We start from the raw sequence: 22,119 nt of genomic DNA on the forward strand, positions 1-22,119 counted from the left end.
AGTGAGAACACAATTTGAGCTGAGATTTAAACTCAATGTTGCCTGGTTTGAAATAAAATCTTTGGAGGCCTCCCACATTTTTCCAGTCTGATTTTGCTAAGTTTTAATGAACCAGATAAACATGTTTACCCTTTCACTTCCATCCCAGAAGTTCATACTCAAAAATACACAGCATAAACTGCTGCAAAACCTATTGGACCATTAGAAGAAGCTTTGCGGTGCAATGTGTGCGCGCTGTTAACCTGGCTAAATCTACAGTGCTTCTCTCCTACTTGGGAGGTGATCTTCACCCTCCCCCTTTCTTTTTCTTGTGTTTTTCTAAAATGGGTCAGCAGATGTTATGAGTAGAGGTGGAGGGGAAGAGAGAAAGAGGATGTGGAAGGAAGAAAAATATCAGAATCAGAATGCGCTTTATTGCCAAGTATGCTTAGACAAGGAATTTGTCATGGTGGCAGAAGCTTCCAGTGTAAAGAGAATGCAATCATATATACATGCATACAAATATACATTTGAACATATATACATATAGTGACCTATAAAAAGATATAACAGATAAATACAATTAGAAAATATGAAATATAAAATAGAGCAGAATAATTTATATACAGATATGCTGTTATGTGCAGGTGGATATAAGTAGGAACGGATGGACTGAATATTGCACATGGTTGTATTGACAAAAAGAAAGTATTTGGGGGTATGGTGGATGGCCTGAGGGAAAAACTGTTCCTGTGCCTGGCTGTTCTGATGCTCAGTGCTCTGTAGTGCTGGCCAGATGGCATCAGTTTGAAAAAGAAATGTGCTGGATGAATGGGGTCAAGAGTGATTTTTACCAGCCCTTTTCGTCACTCTGGATGTGTATAGTTCTAGCAGGGTGGGTTGGGGAGTGCCAGTAATCCTCTCAGCAGTCTGAACTATCCTTTGAAGTCTTCTGATGTCTGACTTTGTATCTGAACCAAACCAGACAGTTGTATCAGCAGCGTCTGTGGCAGGTTGAACATCCTCAGCTGGCAAAGCTGCCACAGTGCTGTTCAGAAATGTGAGCGGGGTTAATGCTGTGGTGTTCCTCCTAAATCCACTATCATCGGCACTGTTTTAAGCATGTTCAGCTCCAGGTTGTTTTAACTGCACCAGATGGCCAGCTGTTCAACCTCCCTTCAGTATGCAGACCTCTTGGAAGAGGCCGATGACAGTAGTGTCGTCTGTAAAGTTCAGGAGCTTGACAGAGGGGTCCTTGGTAGTGCAGTCATTTGTGTAGAGGGAGAAGAGTACTGGGGAAGAGGACACATCCCTGGGGGGCACCAGTGCTTATTGAACATGTGCTGGAGGTGAATTTCCCCATTCTCACTAGCTGCTGTCTGTCTGTCAGAATGCTGGTGATCCACTGACTGATAGAGGTGGGAACAGAGAGCTGGTTTAATTTAGTCCATAAGAGAGTGGGGTTGATGGTATTAAAGGCTGAACTGATGTCAACAAATATTGTCCCTGGTCTGTCTAGATTTTGAAGTTTGCAATGCGGTCCCATGTTGACTGCATCATCCAAAGACCTGTTTGCTCGATAAGAAAACTGTAGGCGATCCAGAAGGGGTTCAATAATCTCTTTCAGGTTGGCCAACACCAGTCTCTCAAATGACTTCATGACCACAGATGTCAGAGTAATGGGTCTGTAGACATTAAGTCCTGTGATTTTGGGTTTCTTTGGGACGGGGATGATGGTGGAGCATTTGAAGCAGCAGGGAACTTCACACTGCTCCAGTGACCGGTTGATGATCTGTCTGAAGATGGGGGCCAGCTGGTCAGCAAAGGATTTTAGACAAGTAGGTGAAACACCATCTAGGCCTTGTGCTTGAGCCTTGAGATTGAATGGAGCAGGCTAATGCCGATTAATTTTTTTTATGCACTTCTTATGTTTGGCCTGACAGACCTTTTCCTCTCCTAACATATTAAATATGTTACTGAGACTAGAAATATCCAAGCACATATGTTAAGATATATATATAAAACAAGCCTGTTACTAGTACAATCAGGCTTCCTGCAACCATGTTAATTCTGGAAATATCATGGAATTTTAAAATCATGATTTCCAGGCATGGAAAAATCATGGAAATTAATAAAATAAAAACAATTCCTGGAAATTACAAAAGTGAAAATAAATGTTTCATTGGCTAGAAATTATTTTGCGCCTGCATTCGCTGTAATAATTTTTTTATAAATGATAAATTGTGATCATGAATTATTGGAAATGTTGTGGAAATTCATTGGTCTTTTGGTGTGGGAAACCTGTTAATTGCTAACAGTACAGGAATTCGAAAAGTATTTGCATTAGGCTAAAGGATTTGCAAGAATTGGGTACTCTGTAATTAATGTGTGTTTTGTAGTCATCAGCAGCAGTGAATTGTAGTGAAAATGGTGTATGTTATAGTCATGTCTCCTTTATGGACACAGCATTGCTGTCTCAGCCTGTGTTTTACATCAGGGACATCTAATGGTTGATGAAAACTGTTGGAAAAGGGGCTTAGACCTTTAAACAGAGTTTAAAGTTTCAAAAGAATTTGAAACTCCAACAAATGTCTCTACCACCTTTTCACTCTTCTGAAAAATTCTCAATCTGTTGTCATTGAAGTGTGCAAGTTATCATGAGTGGGATCACTCGGTTGCTAAACTTGTTAAGGTTCTAAAAGACAAACAGACTAGCAGAAAGAAGTTTGAAAGAGTTGACTGGAACTGCATTTCTTTGTGTATCATTGAAATGTGTGAACTTGTGTTTGTTTACAGGCCATCATAGCCAGGTGTCACAGTGCCCTCCCAACGAGTTTGAGTGTCGAGGAACAGATGTGTGCATTCACCTGAGCAAGCTGTGTGACGGCGTCCCAGATTGCACAGATGGGCGTGACGAGGGGCCGCACTGTCGAGGTAATACATTTCCAGACACATCCTGTCCCGCAGAATTCAGTCTGATCACAATTTTGAGACAATTCACATGATTTACTTCTAATGCTTATTTACTAAAAATAAGCAGCACATATTTGTTTTGGTTCTCTAATGAACAAGTAAAAGCATTCACACTGCCCTGTAAGCAGCACGGTGCTGCGTAGTTAATGTGCTATTTTTTGCAATAAAGTTATTTGATGAATAAACAAAATAATGGAGTGAACTACTCACCTATTTTGCTCTACAAAGTAACAACGCCAACATTGGAACTTATTTATACTGTAGATTCTGTAGTTTGTTAATTAGGCCACATCCACAATAATCCGTTTTATTTTGAAAACTCATAATTTAACTCTTTTTTTTTTTTTTTTTTATTTACATAATAGTTTTCCAAAGTATGTGGTAATGCAGAGCATTTTCGAACCATCGTTCTAGTGTGGATGAGAGGCATAAATGTAATCAATGCATTTTCAAAAGTTAGCATTTTAGTGTTGACATGTCCTGAGTGTGGATTTTGATGATTTAAGCAATTTATCGATATACTTTGCCTTTTCGGTTCTATTCGATGTAGATTCATTATAATTTTGGTGTAAATGTGTTTTCCCCATTTCATCATGACGATCATGTTTGTAATAGTTCTCAATGGCTCACTCCTTAACTATTTTATAATTTATGGCTGTTATTTAAAGAAATACTCAATGAGCATGTTTACATGCTGATAAGAACCAAACATCTTTATATTCAAAAAATCTAACAATGCAAGAAAACCCTGTTTACGTGAGACTTTACGGCAAAACATAAACAGGCATCCACACAACACTAGCGCACTTTGGATAAGCCAGATACGCCGGGAAAGGTGTTAACATGCAAAAAGAAATGGGGATTAATGGGCAAAAATCTACCTGTGTCGATCTGTTTTTACCTAATCTGTTAATGACCCTGATAAAGGAAAGCCATTTAAGGCATTTACATGACCACAACACATTTATTAAGCATAATCGATGTAAGATCGTGCATGTAAACTCGCTTAATGTAGCAAAACAGAATTGAGGTTATAAATAGAAAAAAGTACAAAAGCACATTGTACGCCTGCTGTTGCATTTACACTGCTGTTTTGCTTAGGCTTGCATACTCCAGTTATGGGTGGTTGTTCTGCTGAACACAAACAAAGATTTTTAGAAGAATATCTCAGCTCTGTAGGTCCATACATTGCAAATAAATGGCAACTTTTTGGTTTCAAAAAGAGATAAAGTCAGCATAAAAGTAATCCATGTCTTCTGAAGCGATCCTGAAATATATATGACAAGATGTACAGTGAAAAAGATTAACATTTTTGGTCTATTCTCACCCAAAACCAATAGGATCGCTTTAGAAGACATGGAATTGCACTTGAGTCTTATGGATTACTTTTATGCTGACTTTATCTCCTTTTTGAGCTTTTGGTGTTCTGGTCACCATTCTCTTGCATTGTATGGACCTACAGATCTGAGATATTCTTCTAAAAATCTTTGTGTTCAGCAGAAGAAAGTCATACACATCTGAAATGGCATGAGGGTGAGTAAATAATGAAAGAATTTTCATAGTTTTTATTTGTGGGCGTCACTTCAATGTCAAAATCTGTAGTATATTTATATTTTGTCCACACAAAAATTTGGCTCCTAAAGAGGCCTGGTTAATATCAGCCAGGGTTGGAAATTAACTGGAGCTTGAGGTAAATATTGTACTGAACTCGACATAAATGCACCAGAAATAATAAAAAAATGCCCCTGCAAATGAGTTCGTTATTTTATTAATAACTTGTTACAAATACATACTGTACATCGTAATCTTCACTTTAATTTTGTCTGAACATTATTTGCAGTATGGCATCACTCGTGCAGATGTTTTGCGAGTCTAGCAGCAGATAGCCTATTTAGTAAGTTAATCAGGTCACAGAATAATCACATAATATACAGTATATGCTACAATTTACTTAATAATAATATGAATATGTTAATTAATCTAGGTATGTTAACCCTAGTGTTAAATAAAACTTTAATTCAATAAGATATATTGCTACTTTATATTAATTTTGTACATTGTGAATGAGGAAAAAAATATGCAGGAATGTGTTTGTCACGATGCACATTATGCAGTTTAGAGTTCAGGCAATATTGTATGTAAGAATTGAATCAAAACTAAGATCTAATTGAATCTAATAGGAAAATAAATGCCAACACCCTGCCTTACAAATATTAGTTGATGTTGATTTTATTTTATTGGTAACAGCCTACAGTATCTAATTCAAATGTAATTAATTTATTCAATTGAATTATTTTGCTTAAAAGGATGTCATTTTATTAGGTTAGAAAAAAATTTAAAGAAATGCCAGAAATGCTAAATCCCTAATGGAAATGTTATGTTCTGCCCCTGATGTCAGCCTCACCCCATGAGTTATCAAGCACTCATATTGTTTGTGTCCAGTGTCCTTAATCAGATGAGCTCATACAGCTGATAAAATCTTTAAAGTAATGAAAATCAAACGGACAATTAAATCAGAATTGAGTGATTAGAATGTGAGTTCCAATATAAATCAGTTCAGGTTTATCCTAGCCATCTTTCCATACTGCTGGAACGTTACAATGACAGACTGTGCTTGAGGTTTTAAAGGCTAAATTATAAATAATGTACCTTCCTGACCTGGCCCCTGTCCAGCGCTTTGAGACTAGACTCACACACGTACACACACTTAATTTATCCGCCAGCTCAAATGCCGACCCTTTGAACCCAGAGGTAAACACACACTTCCACATGAACCAGTCACGCTCACATACACAGAAGTAAACAAACTTATACTCGCATGCCTTTCCTGTTGGATGTTTGCTTGTTCCTGGTTTCATAGAAAGGTTTGCCATTTCACAAGCATTGCGCTGTTTGTCCCGAACAGATGCAGAGTTTGTGCTAGCAAATCAGCCAGGGTGATTTCAAAACACTTTTTGTTAGTTTATTTTTCAGAGTAATTATCATAGAGCTTTTGACAAGGCGAGTGACCGGCAGAGGAGGGAGGCTTGTATGAATTTTTTCACAGTGCATTAAGCAATATTGCTGCTGTATTAATAATGTAGGGATTTATGGGATTACAGAGCAGGATCAGGAGATCTGCTCTTACTGACTACTGATATGCTGGATCTGCCATGGTCATGTTAGACTGGTTCATCTTGTCAAATTAAATTACTAACTGAGTGAGGAACAGTCTTAAAGGGATAGTTTGCCCAAAGATAAAAATTAAATCATCATTTATTCACCATTATTTTTTTTTTCCATTCAATGAGAGTCGTGACTAAGGCTGTCAGACCATAACATCTTGTTCCACAGATGAACGAAAGCCATATGGTAATGGAACAAATATTTTACTCTTTGGCCATAAAGACCAGTGTTATGTTTGAAGGAAAAGGGTGAGGCTTGCAAGCCGAAGAACACCATCCCAACCGTGAAGCGTGTGGGTGGCCGCATCATGTTGTGGGGGTGCTTTTCTGCAGGAGGGGCTCGTGCACTTCACAAAATAGATGGCATCATGAGGAAGGAAAATTATGTCAATATATTGAAGCAATATCTCAAGACATCAGTCAGGAAGTTAAAGTTGTGGCAAAATGGCTTAAGAACAACAAAGTCAAGGTATTGGAGTTGGCATCACAAAGCCCGGAACTCAATCCGACGAAACATTTGTGAGCAGAACTGAAAAAGCGTATGAGCAAGGAGGCCAACAAACCTAACTCCGCTGCACCAGTTAGAGCCTTGAGGAGGAATGGGCAAATATTCCACAGCTTATTGTGAGAAGCTTGTGGAAGGCTACCCAAGTTAAACAATTTAAATGCAATGCTACCAAATACTAACAAAGTGTATGTAAACTTCTGACACACTGGGACAGGGAATGTTTTCTACGTTTAATTGTCAGGAATTGTGAAAAAGGTTAATGTAAACTTCAACTGTATCTAAACTAAAATTCCTGTTCATGTTTTTTTTTTAATCTCTGGTCACACAGACTGCTCTTAGATGCCCTCATTCTGGAATGTACACATTTAAGTTTTTTTTTTATTTATTCTGACCTCATTTTACTGGCAGGAGAGTCAGAGATAAGAGCGGGAAATCTTGCTGTTATGTCTTCTTTCTTTCTTTCTTTAGAGTCTTTATATGACTTTTATAGGAAGGCAGAGCATTGCATTATTGTCAAATTACCTTTATTGTTTTTGTGTGTATGACTCTTTATAAAACGTGAGGCTAACAATAGGAGTTATTTGTGAAGTGTTATATTTGTGAGCCATATGTGTGCGTCTGCTTCCAGTAAAAAGTCTACTACATGTCTGTACTAAATTTTGCTGAAATATGTTGTAACATTTCCAGTAATTATCTATTTTTCTGACAAGTACCAGTGTAGCATGACCACATGTAGCAGTGTAGCATCCATCTTATTCATTTAAGCAAACCAGTTTGTTTGGACCGTTATTAACTGATTCACTGATTTGTTGGAGTCGTCACTCAAAACAGTTCCCAGAAGTCCCTGTACAGCTAATATTTTATACATATTAACTTCGGTTTATCACTGTTTTATATTCCCTTTCAACTGAATTAAAGGGTTTTTGGTTTCATTAGTTCTATTTGGTATAACGTGAATACTGCTCTGATAATATGACTGTATTGCATTTAATTTGATAGTAACATTAAAACTCAGACGTTTAAACTTAAATGTAATAATTTACTTTTTGTTTGTAGATTGTAGTTTAGTTAACTACTTTATATGGCTAACTTGACTGCTGCCTTACTACTCTAAATTGAAACTGTAGCTTGCCAAGCCAGCTACTTGCTTCTCTTGTAGATTCCCTAACACTGTGTGCTAATGATCAGACAAAAGCAGGCCATGATGCCGATGTTTATCCTGTGTTATTCCTGTTGGCCTCATATTAGGGGGCTATTTCTATGTTTGCTCATGTTTCACTGACCACTTCACACAAGAGACTGTGCACACAAGCGAGCAAATATGCAGCATTTACAAGAGCGATTAGCACTTTTAAATACAAATTTGCAATGCTATTGGCAGAAGCCACTAGCAGAAAAGAAACTTTGTCTGAGCTTGGCTTTCAGCTCTGGCAACAGCCTATCATTATGGGCAATGGCTTATCCATTTATCCCTATTCAGCTGTAGGGCCTCACAATGTTTTCACTGCAGTGATAGATGAGGTTGGCTCCGATTACTGCATAATATTGTGACAGAACAGGGAGGCCAATCAGCACTATTGATTGGACCACTGTGTACTTTTTAGATTAAAGAAATAGTTAATCCAAAATAAAAATTCTGATATAAAAGTGTCCTGAAGATGAACTCAAACAAACGCTTAAACCCAGAATGAAAATAATAGACAACATCTATTTGAAATGAAAGCATTAGTTCTGTCATTATTTACGCTCCCTCATGTTGTTCCAAACCCATATGACTGACTTTATGACAAAAAAAGGAGACATTTTTATAATCTCCTAGTTTTTATCTTTTCAATTATAAAATATCTGGAGGATGCAAAAGCACCATAAAAGGATTATAAAAATGGCCAGTGCAAAGTGTTCTGAAGCACAGCCGATCCCGTAGCCTAACACCCACATAAAAGCACAAGTTTTTCCCCATTCATTTTCACCGTAGGCATTTCTCCACCTTGACCCAAACCAGAAAGATCTATTAATTAACAACATTAAAACATTTGATTTTCAGCAAACAATTTTTAAAAATAAAAAAAAGCGATTGGTAGTTGGTAAATTCTCTGATTGGTGTTCTCACTTCGGTATCATGGGAGATGTGGAGCCAGAGAAATTATTGATTGGATTTTATGAGAGACAACTGCACATTGCAGTTTGAATAATTAATTAATCAAGCGCACTGCCTCATGGAGAAAAACATTTCCTCCTGAAAAAATAACGGCAAATGTAATTCAGCAGGCTGACATAAACTATAACGTTTTTATAGTTAATGGGAACATAATTCGCTCCGATGTTCTGAAGGCCAGCATTGTTCGAAGAACAGATCGAAATTTCACCTTTGGTGTTCCACAGAAGAAAAACATACAAGTTTGGAATGACAGAAGGTTTAGTAAATGATGACAGAATGTGAATTAATTATTTCAAATCAAATAGACATTTGTGTTATTTTCATTTTTGGTATATGCATTTGTTTGAGTTCATTTTGAGGACACTTTTATATCAGACCGAGCGATCAGTCAATAAACTTCAGTGTTGGTTTGTGTGTGGTGTGTGTAACTTTGTGTATTGCGAAATGGTCCAAAACTGCTTTGTAAATAAAGTTTTATTCACATCATTCCCAAACATTACCACACATCACACTCCACACACAGACCAAAGCTGGAGTTAACTGACTCCTGACCTGACATGAACTCTCTCTCTCACTGTCTGAGGAAAGTTTTTCACACTGCTTTCCCAATCATTACCAAAACACAACACATACACACACACGCATGTAGGGGCCTGTTGCCAGACAGACAAGGAAACCTCAACCATGAGAAATATTACACACAAACATGCCACATGTGAACATGTGAAGTTCATAAAGTGCTTCACATTTTTAATGCATGCTATGCGTCAGTTCAGCATGCCCATGAAGAGTAGCTTCATGGTTACTTTCCTCCACCACTTGAATTAAATGCCATTATTTTATTATTTGACAGGCTGCAGTGATTAAAAACTGAAGACATAAAATAATGTTCAGAGGGTTACCATAAGTATGTGAGGTGATGTAGCAAGATTTAGGCATCATTCACTATTATCTGTCACAGAAACACAGAGGATATCAATTAAGTTGACAATTTAAAATGTTTTACATTAAAGCTGAAGTAATTTCTGCACCATTGAACAGAATTGTCATAATAAAAATAGTTTTCAAACAGCCTTCTGAATAAGCCAGCATTCAATAGGCTACAAGTTAAGCTCAATCAACAGCATTTGTGGCATAATTAATATTTTTTTTCAATCTTATTTTATCCCAAATTTGGCATGCCCAATTCCCAATGATCTCTAATTCCTTGTGATGCAATGTTACACGCCTATATCCAGATGGCAGATGTTGAATCTCGGTAGCCTCCATTTCTGAGACAGTTAGCCCACGAATCTTATCACTTGTCTCGATTAGCGCTTGACCACAGAGACTTAGCGTGTGGAGGCTCATGCTATTGACCATGTCATCCACAAAAAATTTCCCATGTGCTCCATTGAGAGTGAGAATTATCGTATAGTAACCATGAGGAAGCTAAGCCATGTAACTCTACCCACCATAGCAACTGGGCCAATTGTTTGCTTAGCCTGGCTGGAGTCAATGCATCTTTATGACATGATGAGATTTGTGTAGGGAGCATAGACAGAACCACCTCACGTTTGCTCAGAACAGAGCTCCGCAGAGCAGCGCCTGGCACACGCAGACTGTTTGCTTTATTAAATCACAGCCCTTTGCATTTTAATATTCATAAGGTCATATCTTGATTTCGATTCTATTTAAATTGATTGTTCACCCCTGCACAATGCAATAGAAAGACGTGTTGTTTTTGCGGAACACGTTCTTTTTTTTTTTATCTCATCACATTGAATTCAGACTGCAAGATCACAATTTGAGTATCATTCTCTTGCCGTGGCGCTGGAGATTCAGTAACGGCGGAGCGCTTGATTTGAAAAGATTGATAGTCAAACAACTGAACTAAAGATGTATTTTGGTACAAAATCAATGCAGCACTTTTTGTGTTGCTGTCTGCTTAAGATGAATCGCTTATGTTGTATCCTTCCTCATTCAGTAAGTCGCTTTGGATAAAAGTGTCTGCTAAATGAATACATTTAAATAAAAGACTGAGAGGAGATTGCATTTGATTTGACTATGAAATGAAAACATTGATGTAGAAAATAATTGGAAAATATTGGCTTCTGTTGTGAGAACGTCACTATTCTGAAAACTAGCCGAGCTACATTCATTCTACTGAAAAATGTTATTAAGTTAGCAGCATCACTATTTTTCAGTAATTAGTACCCAACAATGTCTAGTCACCCCCCACTCATCAACTAAAATATTGATGAAAATCACAAGTGCCAAAATAGGCAGTTTTGCAACCTGATTGCTCGGCCCTAATGCTCAGTCAAACGAGAGCTGGACTCTCAGAGTTGCAGAGTGAGGTGTTTCTGAAGAGGCTTTCCTGTTATTGGGAGCAGAGCTGACGCTGGACCTGTTGTTAATAGCTGTGTTGTAACAGGTTGAGTGGTTTGCATGCAGTGCGGTTAAAGTCTAATTTTAGGTCTGACTGCCAGTGTTTTGGTAGTTGCTGCCTTAGACTGTTTTTGTGGTGTGGTATTAAATCATACAGCTCTTTCCACTTCTCTCTAACTTTCATTCTTTCTTTTTACACACTCTTCGTTTTTTTTTCTCAGCACCTCAATTTATTAATTGTAATTATCAATAATCCTTATTCACTTTTCTTTCCTTCTGCTGTAGCTTTCAAACTGGCCAAGTTGCGGTTGATTGTTACATGCAATTGTCATTGATGTTTGGTCATGCCGCTTCGATGTCATGACGTCAAAACCATTTATGTCAGACAAAGACCCATTACGTCTAAACATGCCGTATTTGAATTGAATTTGAATTAAAGCTGAAGTGTGTAATTTCTGCGCCATTAGTATCACCAAACGGAATTGCAAAAATAATACTGAACACACCCTTCATCGAATTAAAAGATAATCCCACCCCAAACTCACGCCATTGGTTCAATCAATGTTGATGTGTCTGGCTGGGTCGCTCAAAAACAGAAATGTTGTAAGAGCCGCAGTGTTTACACTATTAGGGGAAAATCAACCTAATAATGTCTTACTTATAATTGTTTCTTCATATAAGGTGGTGTAGATTTTGTTATTGTGATTGTGTGGACATGTTCCCCCATCACCCGTCAAAGTTCAAATGAAACCTATGCAACTGGTTTAATGGCGGTTTTTATTGTGCCAATTTACTTTGTTCAGTAGGTGATCCTTTGTTGTTGTTGTCTGAATGCTTTAGCTTTGATGTTGCAAATGCGATGTGGCCATATGCTCCTCTTCCGAAAGTAGTCAGAGTGATCGGATTGACGGCGCTCACTTTATGTCAGTGTGTTGAATGGTGATGTCAGGCATGCTGAAAGTATTCCAAGAAGTCTAAAATCAGTGAGACGACTTGGAATATCTTCTGTATGTATGACATCACCATTCTGTGAAACATAACGTAAAGTGACCGCCATCGATCCAATCACTCAGACTACTTTCAAAAGGGGAGCACATGGCCACATCTTATTTGAAGTATCAAAGCTAAAACATTTAGACAACAACAACAAAAAAAAGGATCACCGACTCACCCTAGTAAATTGGCAGTTTAAAACCTGCCATTAAAACATGGGTTTAATTTGTACCTAGCTAACAAAGATTAAAACATTTGTTTTGGCCCAATAATTACTTAACAGGAGGTCCTTTGTGGTTTGACCACGATGCACCAGGAGGCATTAGCATTTACACTTCAAATGTGCAATATGCATTCTTTCCATGGAGTGATTAGATCACAGTGCATCTCCAAGACGCATTGGAGCCGTTTACCCCAGTATTTAGTAATGTCTACTTGTGAGCAGATTTACCAAGATGAGTATTAATACCAGGTTTAGACTGAACCTTTTTTTAAATATTTACAAATGCCCTACAGTTGACAAAGGATTATAAAGGAGCTCCTACAATAAAAATTACTGGTTTGACTTGCACTTCCTTGAACCTTTCCCACATTATCACATCTAGCAATATGACTGTTGTGATGGATGTGGCTTTCTGAGACCGGTGTTGTGTGTGTGTGTGTGTGTGTGTGTGTGTGTGTGTGTGTGTGTGTGTGTGTGTGTCTGTCTGTCTGGTGGGCAAGTCGAGGCTTGTTTTTTGTTTGAGTGAAGCTGCAGTCTGAGTTCACACAGCATTTGGTGGACAGTGATGCAGGGTTTGGCAGCACAGTAATACCCACAGTATAAATCCAAGCTCACTTATCTGTGTCTACACACAAACCTTTTAATCATACGTGCTGTGACTGTGGTTTTGGTTTGTTGAGCAGTGAAACCCCCTTCATATTTTGCCAAGATATCCTAAAGTCTCCTCTAAAGGCAATAAAGGCTTTGTTTCATCCACACTCTTCACTGTACACAAAACACCAAGTACACAAAACACCAAGTTTTTTCAGGTATGACAAGCCACTTTCCCCCAACACTGAGATCTCCAGGATAAGCATCATAAAAGGCTGCAAATGTTTTTTCCGATCAGCACACACTAAACCGAGACCCTTTAGTCAAGAGTTACAGCACATCATTTGATGCAGCTTAATGATAATACCACAGTACACCAGAGCACCTTTATTACATCTCTACCTATCTAGAACCTTTGTTATAGTCTAAGAATAATTCTCAGTTATCCCTGCAGAAAGTAGTTATGACATAAACCCAGATTTACATGGAAAAGATGGTCATGTCTGGTTATGACACGGGGTAAAAACAACTTTTGATTGTAACTGATTTCTCATGGTTTCTACCTGGTAGTTCCTGTAGGTCAACTGGTAGAGCGTGGTGCTAGTAATGCCTAAATCATGAGTTCAATTCCCAGGGAACACAAATTGATACAATGTACACCTATTTATTCATGCAATTATCGATTATTATATTATTATCCGCTAACAGTGTGGCAGCAGTGCACATAAAATCATGCGGATACAGGTCAGGAGCTTCAGTTAATGTTCACATCAACCATCAGAATGGGTAAAAAATTTGATCTCCGTCATTTCAACTGGCATGATTTTTGGTGCCAGATGGGCTGGTTTGAGTATTTCTGTAACTGCTGATCTCCTCGGATTTTCACGCACAACAATCTCTAGAGTTTACTTGGAATGGTGCCAAAACAAAAAACATCCAGGTAGCGGCTGTTCTGCTGACAAAAATGCCTTGTTGATAAGAGAGATCAATGGAGAATGGCCAGATTGGTTTGAGCTGACAAAAAGGCTACAGTTACTCAGATAACCACTCTACAATTGTAGTGAGCCGAATAGCATCTCAGAATGCACAACATGTCAAACTGTGAGGCGGATGGGCTTCAACAGCAGAAGATTAGGCGTAGATATTATTAGGACCATTGTGTTCCTAATAAAGTGCTCAGTGAGTGTATACCTTGAATGCACGCTGTCACTTTGGAAAAAAAACTTCTGCCATATGCATAAAATGTAAAATATTTTTTCCATTCTGGTCCGAGCTGGTTTGGGTGGCTAATCAGATGGAATACTGTGGGCCCGATGTCGACCTTGTAGACCATGTAGGTCAACCTGGTTAAAGCTGGTACACCATGTTGATTAAGCTGCTGTGACCTGGTTAATCATGTACCAAAACACACTTTAAATATATATATATATATATATATATATATATATATATATATATATATATATATATATATATATATATATATATATATGACCTCGATTTATCTGTAGTTTTCCATTAGGGATTAATAAGAAGTAATCAGCCACTTTTCCAATCTCAGAAGTTCTATATTTAGTTTTTAATTTGTATTGTACCACCACAGCTGGTGCTGATCTTAGTTGGTGACTATACTTACAGTCCTATTCTCTACTTTGTTTTGTATGTTGTAGAGTTTGCACATAACTGCACCATCATGGGCTGCCAGTACAATTGTTCGGTCACAATGTCAGGCCCCAAGTGCTATTGCAGGAACGGCTACGAGGTGGGAGAGGACGGGAAGACATGCAAAGGTGAGCTCTGGTGCTGTACTGTACCTACATGATCAAAGATCTCCTGTTGAAGAGGTAGTGGCTGACTCTTACAATCCATGTTGTTCTCTTGGCTTCAGACTTTAACGAGTGTGCAGTGTATGGGACCTGCAGTCAGACATGCACAAACAAAGAGGGCTCCTACACCTGCAGCTGTGTGGAGGGCTACCTGCCTCAGCCAGACAACCGCTCCTGCAAGGCCAAGAATGGTAGGAATCAAACACTTGCTGCTGCTACTTTGTTTTTCAGGGTTCCCACGGTTATGGAAAACCTTGTGAACTTTAAAATTGAATCCTGGAAAAGTCATGGAAAATTCTAAAGTGAATATAAACGTTTCTAAATTCTGTTCTTCTCTAAAATATTTCTAAAATATTTCATTGGCTATAAATTGCTCTTTGTGAGAGCAGTCTCTATAGAAAATATACAAAATTCTGGTAACTCTTTACAATAAGGTTGTATTTGTTATAGGGCTGTCGATTTAACGCGTTAATTCAGTGCGATTAATTTGACCAAAAATAATGCGTAAAAAATGTTTACGCAATTAATCGCACCATAATAAGGAAGATTCCTGAGAAATGTAGCTTGTAGTACCACCTGTTTACTCCGGAGGGCAGTAAGTGAAATTTCAGCTGTATGAGCAACGCACAGTTTATACAGTGAACAAAACACTTCAGTGGGAACATACGTTACATTCTGGCATTCAAAACACTTGAAGGAGTACAAATGCGATCTAAGGGATCTCTATATGTGTTTAAAGATTGAGTATTAAACTATATTTCACTTGAAACAGTGAACTAAAAATGTTATGTTTGATGCGACTCACCCGAGACACTACACAAGCATGTCTGACGCAGGTTTAGATTGACGGGCTCTTAAACAAGCCCTCATAATAAATCTCCAACTGATTGACAAATTTACTTGTGAAATGGATTGCTGTGAACTGTGTGCCAATGATTGACTTATGTTCAATAATGTGGTATTAAACAATACATATATATATATATATATATATATATATATATATATATATATATATATATATATATATATATAATTTATTTAATATTTAAAGATAACTATGTATAATTATATATTGATATAAATATGTGTAATCTTTATATATTGAATTATTGTTATATGAGGGGCTTTCTCAGCAAATATTTGTATATGCGATTAATCACGATTAATTAATCGGGACACCATGTAAAATTTGTAACATTTTAATCGATTGACAGCCCTAATTTGTTAACATCAGTTAACTACAGTAGTTCACATGAGCTAACAAAAAAATCTGAGAGACTTCTTGGAATATCTTCAGTATGCCTGACATGTCCATTCTGTGAACCGGTGACGTTGTCAATCCGATCACTCAGGCTACTTTTGGAAGGGGAGCATATGGCCACAACACATTTGTATCATAAATGCTATAACATTCCGACAACAACAAAGTATCACCTCTTCACCCAAATAAATTGCTGCTATAAAAACTTATAAAACTGTTAATTTTGACATTTACTAATGCATTTTTAAAATGTTGTATATAATAACAGCTAACATGAACTAACAATAAACAATTTTTTTTCATTATTTAACATCAACTAAGAGGGACGAAGGCTGTAAGCAATTTTTCTTCATTGTTTATTTATGATACCTAATGCTAGGGCTGCACAATAATGATGAAAATGATAATCACGATTATTCTGTAATTTGAGAATTCTTTTTTTTTAAGTATAGGGCTGCACAGTTTGTGTAAAAAAAAAAAAATCCCAACTATTTCCACTGCTTAGATGTATATTCTTAAAGAAAACAAATTGCATTAAACTGTAGCTCACGTTGAACAACTACTAACTAGTAAGTGATTCCTTTTTAACAAAATTAAGTCATGATTTGCCTGTGCTTTACTGGCAATAGAATAGAGTGTTTGCACTTGAAAAAAAGAGACATTTTTTTTAATTAGTTTTATCATTATATTGCAATATACAATCTTTAATCATTTAGCAGCATTGCTATATGGCCTCAAACCATGGTCATGTTTAAAATATGATTAATTGGCTAGCCCTACTTAATGCATTTACAATGTCAAAAAAATTTTTTTTACTGTGAAGTGTTACCAAAATTCCTTATTCAGTAATCACGAATGACTGGAATAGTCATGAAAATTCATTCATCAGTAGATGTGGTTATGCTGGTTCTTCGTTCTTCAGTCCAATCCTTTGTTTTGGAAATAACAAGGCTCCACCATGTTTTCTCATGTTTAAGACCCTGTAGATCGGCATCCATACCTCCTCATAGCCAACTCTCAGAACATCCAAGCTACGTCTTTGAGTGGAGCCAACCCCATCTCCATCACCACCAAGCAGACCACTGCCATGGACTTTATCTACGCCAAGGAGACCGTGTGCTGGATCCATATGGGTGACTCACCTGCTGCCACCCAACTAAAGTGTGCCAAATTTCCCAACGCCAAAAGCTTCATGGAGGAGAAGACCATCAATATCTCGCTCAGTCTGCACCGTCAGTAAAAATTTTAATTGTATTTATTGGGTTTGTTTTATTTGGTTGTCTAGGATCTGTTGGGCCTTGAAGTGGGTGGTATACAGTGGCAAGAAAAAAGTATGTGAACCCTTTGGAATTAGCTGGTTTTCTTAAAAAATATTTTTTTTTACATAATATTCAACCTAAGTTTCATCAGTCCACAAAACATTTTCCCAGAAGCGTTGTGGAGTGCCAAGTTGGTCTTTGGCAAACTTCAGGCTCGCAGCAATGATTTTGTTGGAAAGCAGCAGCTTCCTTCGTGATGTCCTGCCATGGACACCATGCCTGTTTAATGTTTTACGTATAGTAGACTCATGAACGGATGGATATATTACCCAGTTCCAATGATTCCTTTAAATCTTTAGCTGTCACATTAGGGTTATTTTTTACCACATCATACTGTAGTGTGCCCTTTGAGTCATATTGGCTGGATGGCTACTTCTAGGGAGAGGAACCACAGTTCCAAATCATCTCCATTTATAGATCATTTGTGTAACTGTGGACAGAGGAATATCTAACATCCTGTCTACACCTGATGCGTCCGTTGACACTATGCATCGTAAAGCAGTAGCTTGAGGCTGTCTACACTGAACGCGCCAACGCAAACATTCTAAACCATTTATTTGTGATGTTGGCAGTAGTAGCGCCAGGGCTTGCGGCGCAAAATGGAACAGGATCCCATTTATTCTCTGTGCAACGGACGCTTCCAGTGTAGACAGCATCACTGATTATAATGGGGTTCTATTGCTTTTGATGCACTGCCCATAGGTCTTCTAAGATCTCTTTTTTTGCTAGGCATGGTTTACGTCAGCAGATGCTTCTTGTGAATAAGAAAAATAAAAAATAAAAAAATAAAACTCAAAGTAGCAAAAACCCACACCTCCAATTTGGTTTCATTAATTGCATGTCAGGTTTGCCAACTTCTGACTCTAATTAGCTTTTGTTGATGTCATTATCCAAGGGGTTCACATACTTTTTCCAACCTACATTGAATGTTTGAATGATGTATTCGATATGTACAAGAACAATACAATATGTTTTGTGTTATTAGTTAAAACAGATTGTGTTTGATTGTCTAGATAATGGTCAAACCATATTTTAAGACAAATTTATACATAAATACAGATAATTCCAAAGGGTTCACATACTTTTCTTGCCACTGTATATCACACTATGAGTAATGTTATATTGCAGTAAAAATTTAAATACTAAGTATTTTTTCTGGAAAAGCAGTCCCATAAGATTAGTAATGATCTTACTGGCAAAGTAGTGAATATTGCAATGATTTGACTACATTTTTTAGGCTATTACGTTTTCCTAAAAACACGTGATTTGTTTCCTGATCTTCTAACTACTAATCGCTATTTAAGTATGAAAGCAGTGAGACGTTTTAATAGTGTTTTAAGTTGTTTCAGAGCAAGTACTCTACATCAATATTGACAAAAAAGAATTAAATGGAGAGATATAATTTGTATGTAATTTATTCACAAAATCTTCACGATGATCTTACTGGCAATATAAAATTGTGCAACATTGAGAGTATTGCGATGATTTTAATACGCTTTTTTATTTGCCAATTACCGGTAAGTTTCTCAAAGATCACATCATTGGTTTTGCAATCCTTGGTTGACAAGGAAGGCTAGCGAAACGAAAGACATCCTACACATATGAGAGCATTAAGACACATTAATAGTGGCTTTTAAGCTATTTATATATACATATTCTTAATCTTGTCAAAAGGCAAAAATATAGAGAGATATTTTTGTAGCCATATTGTTCAGTCACACCACACAGCCCTAGTTGGACCATTTGATCCAAATCTATTAGCACATATGTTTACTGGCCATTCAAGTTCCTTCATGGATTATGAGATCTATACTCATGAGCACTTCTTGTTTGTGATTCAACCTAATTAAAAAAAATTGTCGTTAAGGTGACGTTTACTTTCCAGTGAGTGACATGTCTTTGGCCGTGTTTCCCATCTGTGGAAAGCGAAATGACTTAATCTTCCTGTCAGTCAGTATTTATTACTTTGATTCCACTAAGTGTTAACTAGGCTTAACAATTGTCTGGGAAACGTATAATTAGTTATAATTATGTTCTTCCCAGTGGCGTGCTGACAATGACATATTTATTCTAGATATGATAACACAATAACAGTGATTTCAGATGCCAAGGATACATTGATTACTGCCAAACCTTTGCATCAATTGTTACAACACTTTTTACAACTTATAAAATAAACTGTTACATCATCTTGACATTCTTGCCCTGGGGATACTCTACATTATTAGGTCTATGGCTTATTTTCCACCTGAACTGTTTTATTTTCCTTACAAGATCAAACTACATGCAGGTTAGTTTAGAATGTGGGTGAAAGAAGTTACCATACATGTTTCCTGTTTTAAAACCTGTCCAAAGATTTGAAACCTCAGCATGCAGTGCATTCCAGCCACGTAGTGCGTCATGCCACTTCATACAACTTACTTGGAAAAAGAACAGAGCAGCATGCTGACATGGCACTATTTCACTCTGCCTGGCCTGATGTCAGCACCCATGGAAAATCATATATTATTTACATATATTTACATATGTATACTGTGTCTGAGATCACATCTGGAATCAAAAATCTAATTTAAACCTGTAAATAGAAGTTGTTACAGGATTTCTAAAATTTTGATCACAGACAATCAGTATAACGCAGATTTTCTTGTTTTAATGGAAGTGCACAAGATGCTTTTTGGGAAATGTTTTTAATTCATGCTGAGATAAGATGGATCATCAGTTTTTGCACAACTTGTGGAGTCCATGCCGGCTCAAGTGCATGATGTCATTAAAGCAAAAGGAGGACATGCCTAATACTAAGAAATTCACAAATTGATGTTCATTTATCAATTAATCTTTTAACTTAAATTGTTAAAATATAAAAAGCAATGGGAAAAAAACCCTCAACTACTCATATCAGTCTTATTCCTACTAATCCCATGAAATGGTGTAACCTTCACTTAATTACCCTAATGATACACAGGATACTAAATTATGCATTCATGTTGTTGATAAATGTTGGACATTCCCAGTGATGGATATGTCTTGAAAGCCACCTCAGACTAAATATTGGCTGCTATCTGATGAAGATACGACCAAGTGTGGTGTTGTGTTCCAGCCTAGAGGAATAATGGGTGCAGAAAGACAGCAGTCTGAGATGTCCCAGTGTTCCCACAGAAAGTAGCACCTTCTCTGAGTGTTTGTCTGTGTATGATGTCAGAACTACAGAGAAAGCCACTCAACAAGAGACCAAGGAAGCAATTTTACAGAAAGGGTGCACAGGGTGGGATGGTGAGTTAGAACATAGTAGTTTATTGTTTCTAGGAATCAGGGTCTGTTTACTTCCTAGGGCTTGAGCACAATTTAGAGTTATTTGTGGTGGTCAGTAAGGCAAGCTAGGTACTCATAACTTTTCCTGCATTGAGGTGTGGGTTTCGTTTTTTGCAGAATTTGAGTGATTGTTGTCGTTCTGCTTGAAGCAACACTGCAGGTATTGGGATTCTTGCTGCTTTCACCTTGCAAATCATATTCATAATTTCACTAGTTTAATGTTATGTCTACCATCAGTAGCTCATCTGACAGACTCTGTGTCATAGAGTGGCTTTAAAGGAAGTCTGGGCCCTGTGCTATCTCAGGCCCTCTGATATAAAATCCATTAACATGCATGACAGACAATAGGATACAATGACTCAATCTCTTTTCATAGCATTTATGACTCTGAATGGAACAGTTAGTAGACTATAGATGCAGCATCAGATGAGAGTGACTCAGAACCTTGCGGCAGAATTGTGAATTATCCTGGCTGTGTTGTGATTTGTAGCCTCATCAGGTTCATTTGCTTAATCCAGCAGCTGAGACTCTGGCTCTAACTCCTTTATTCCAAACTTCAGCTGTCTACCAGAGCATACAGGAATGAATACCAAAGTTCAGCTACAGATCCTGCCTGAACTAATCATAAACTTAATCCACACTTAAAGTTCTATTTGTGTATATATTAGTTATCGACCAATATATCGCTGAGACAATAAATCGGCCGATATTCAGAATTTTTTCATTATCGTCATCGGACGACAAATGTTCCCTTTTGGCCGATTTGATAGTTCCTCAGCCATTTTGGGGGATTTTTAGCTCCTACTCCAGAGTAGGTACTTTGGAGGCATGTAGGGACAGTGCAGCCTGTGATTGGTCAAAAACCTATGATGCTCAAAGCATTGAGAAATTGATGTGTTTGTGCGGCTTGCTACCTAAGTTAGGGGCAATATTTGACCTTTGGAGTTGTTTTTCATGGGCATTATTTACTTTTTATGAGGGCAATGCTGGGCACAACTGTTGGCACAACAGTTCTAATTCATGTTTCAACGTTGTGGTTTTAATAAAGTATAATTGTCACATACAACAGTGCATCAGGAGTTATTAATCCTAATATATAATGAATATATTAATTAATTACATTTCAACAACACAATGGCTAGGGATGTGTAAAACGGCATATTTTACAAATTGACTAGTCGTGGGTTATGTCGATGATTAGTCAAAGCCCTGTATAATTAGGTTGGAGTAATTTCCAGAAGACACCACTCAGACACATTTCTTAGACACTAAGCACAGCCTTTCAATAGGGTAGAAGACATTCAAAAAATAAATAAGCTTAATAACTATAACCTTTGTTTGCACAAAACTGTCAAAGTCATCAAAATCCGGATGACTCCGAAATGTCAGACAGTAAAATATTGTTGGTGTGCTTTGGTGTAGCGGTGTTTTTCACCCTTAGA

At 37.4% G+C, this 22,119-nt stretch overlaps 1 protein-coding gene across 1 annotated transcript in view; it reads left to right on the forward strand.

The window, feature by feature from the left end:
• The window catches only part of LOC127618341 (low-density lipoprotein receptor-related protein 1-like), a 204,399-nt gene that overhangs the window by 76,903 nt on the left and 105,377 nt on the right, over positions 1-22,119 (forward strand). The window contains exons 3-6 of the mRNA XM_052090702.1: positions 2,776-2,913; positions 14,630-14,749; positions 14,848-14,976; positions 17,027-17,281. Coding sequence (XP_051946662.1) covers positions 2,776-2,913; positions 14,630-14,749; positions 14,848-14,976; positions 17,027-17,281 — 642 coding nt within the window. The remainder of the gene's footprint in view (positions 1-2,775; positions 2,914-14,629; positions 14,750-14,847; positions 14,977-17,026; positions 17,282-22,119) is intronic.

Source organism: Xyrauchen texanus, chromosome 25, assembly GCF_025860055.1.
Source record: "Xyrauchen texanus isolate HMW12.3.18 chromosome 25, RBS_HiC_50CHRs, whole genome shotgun sequence".
Taxonomy (NCBI): domain Eukaryota; kingdom Metazoa; phylum Chordata; class Actinopteri; order Cypriniformes; family Catostomidae; genus Xyrauchen; species Xyrauchen texanus.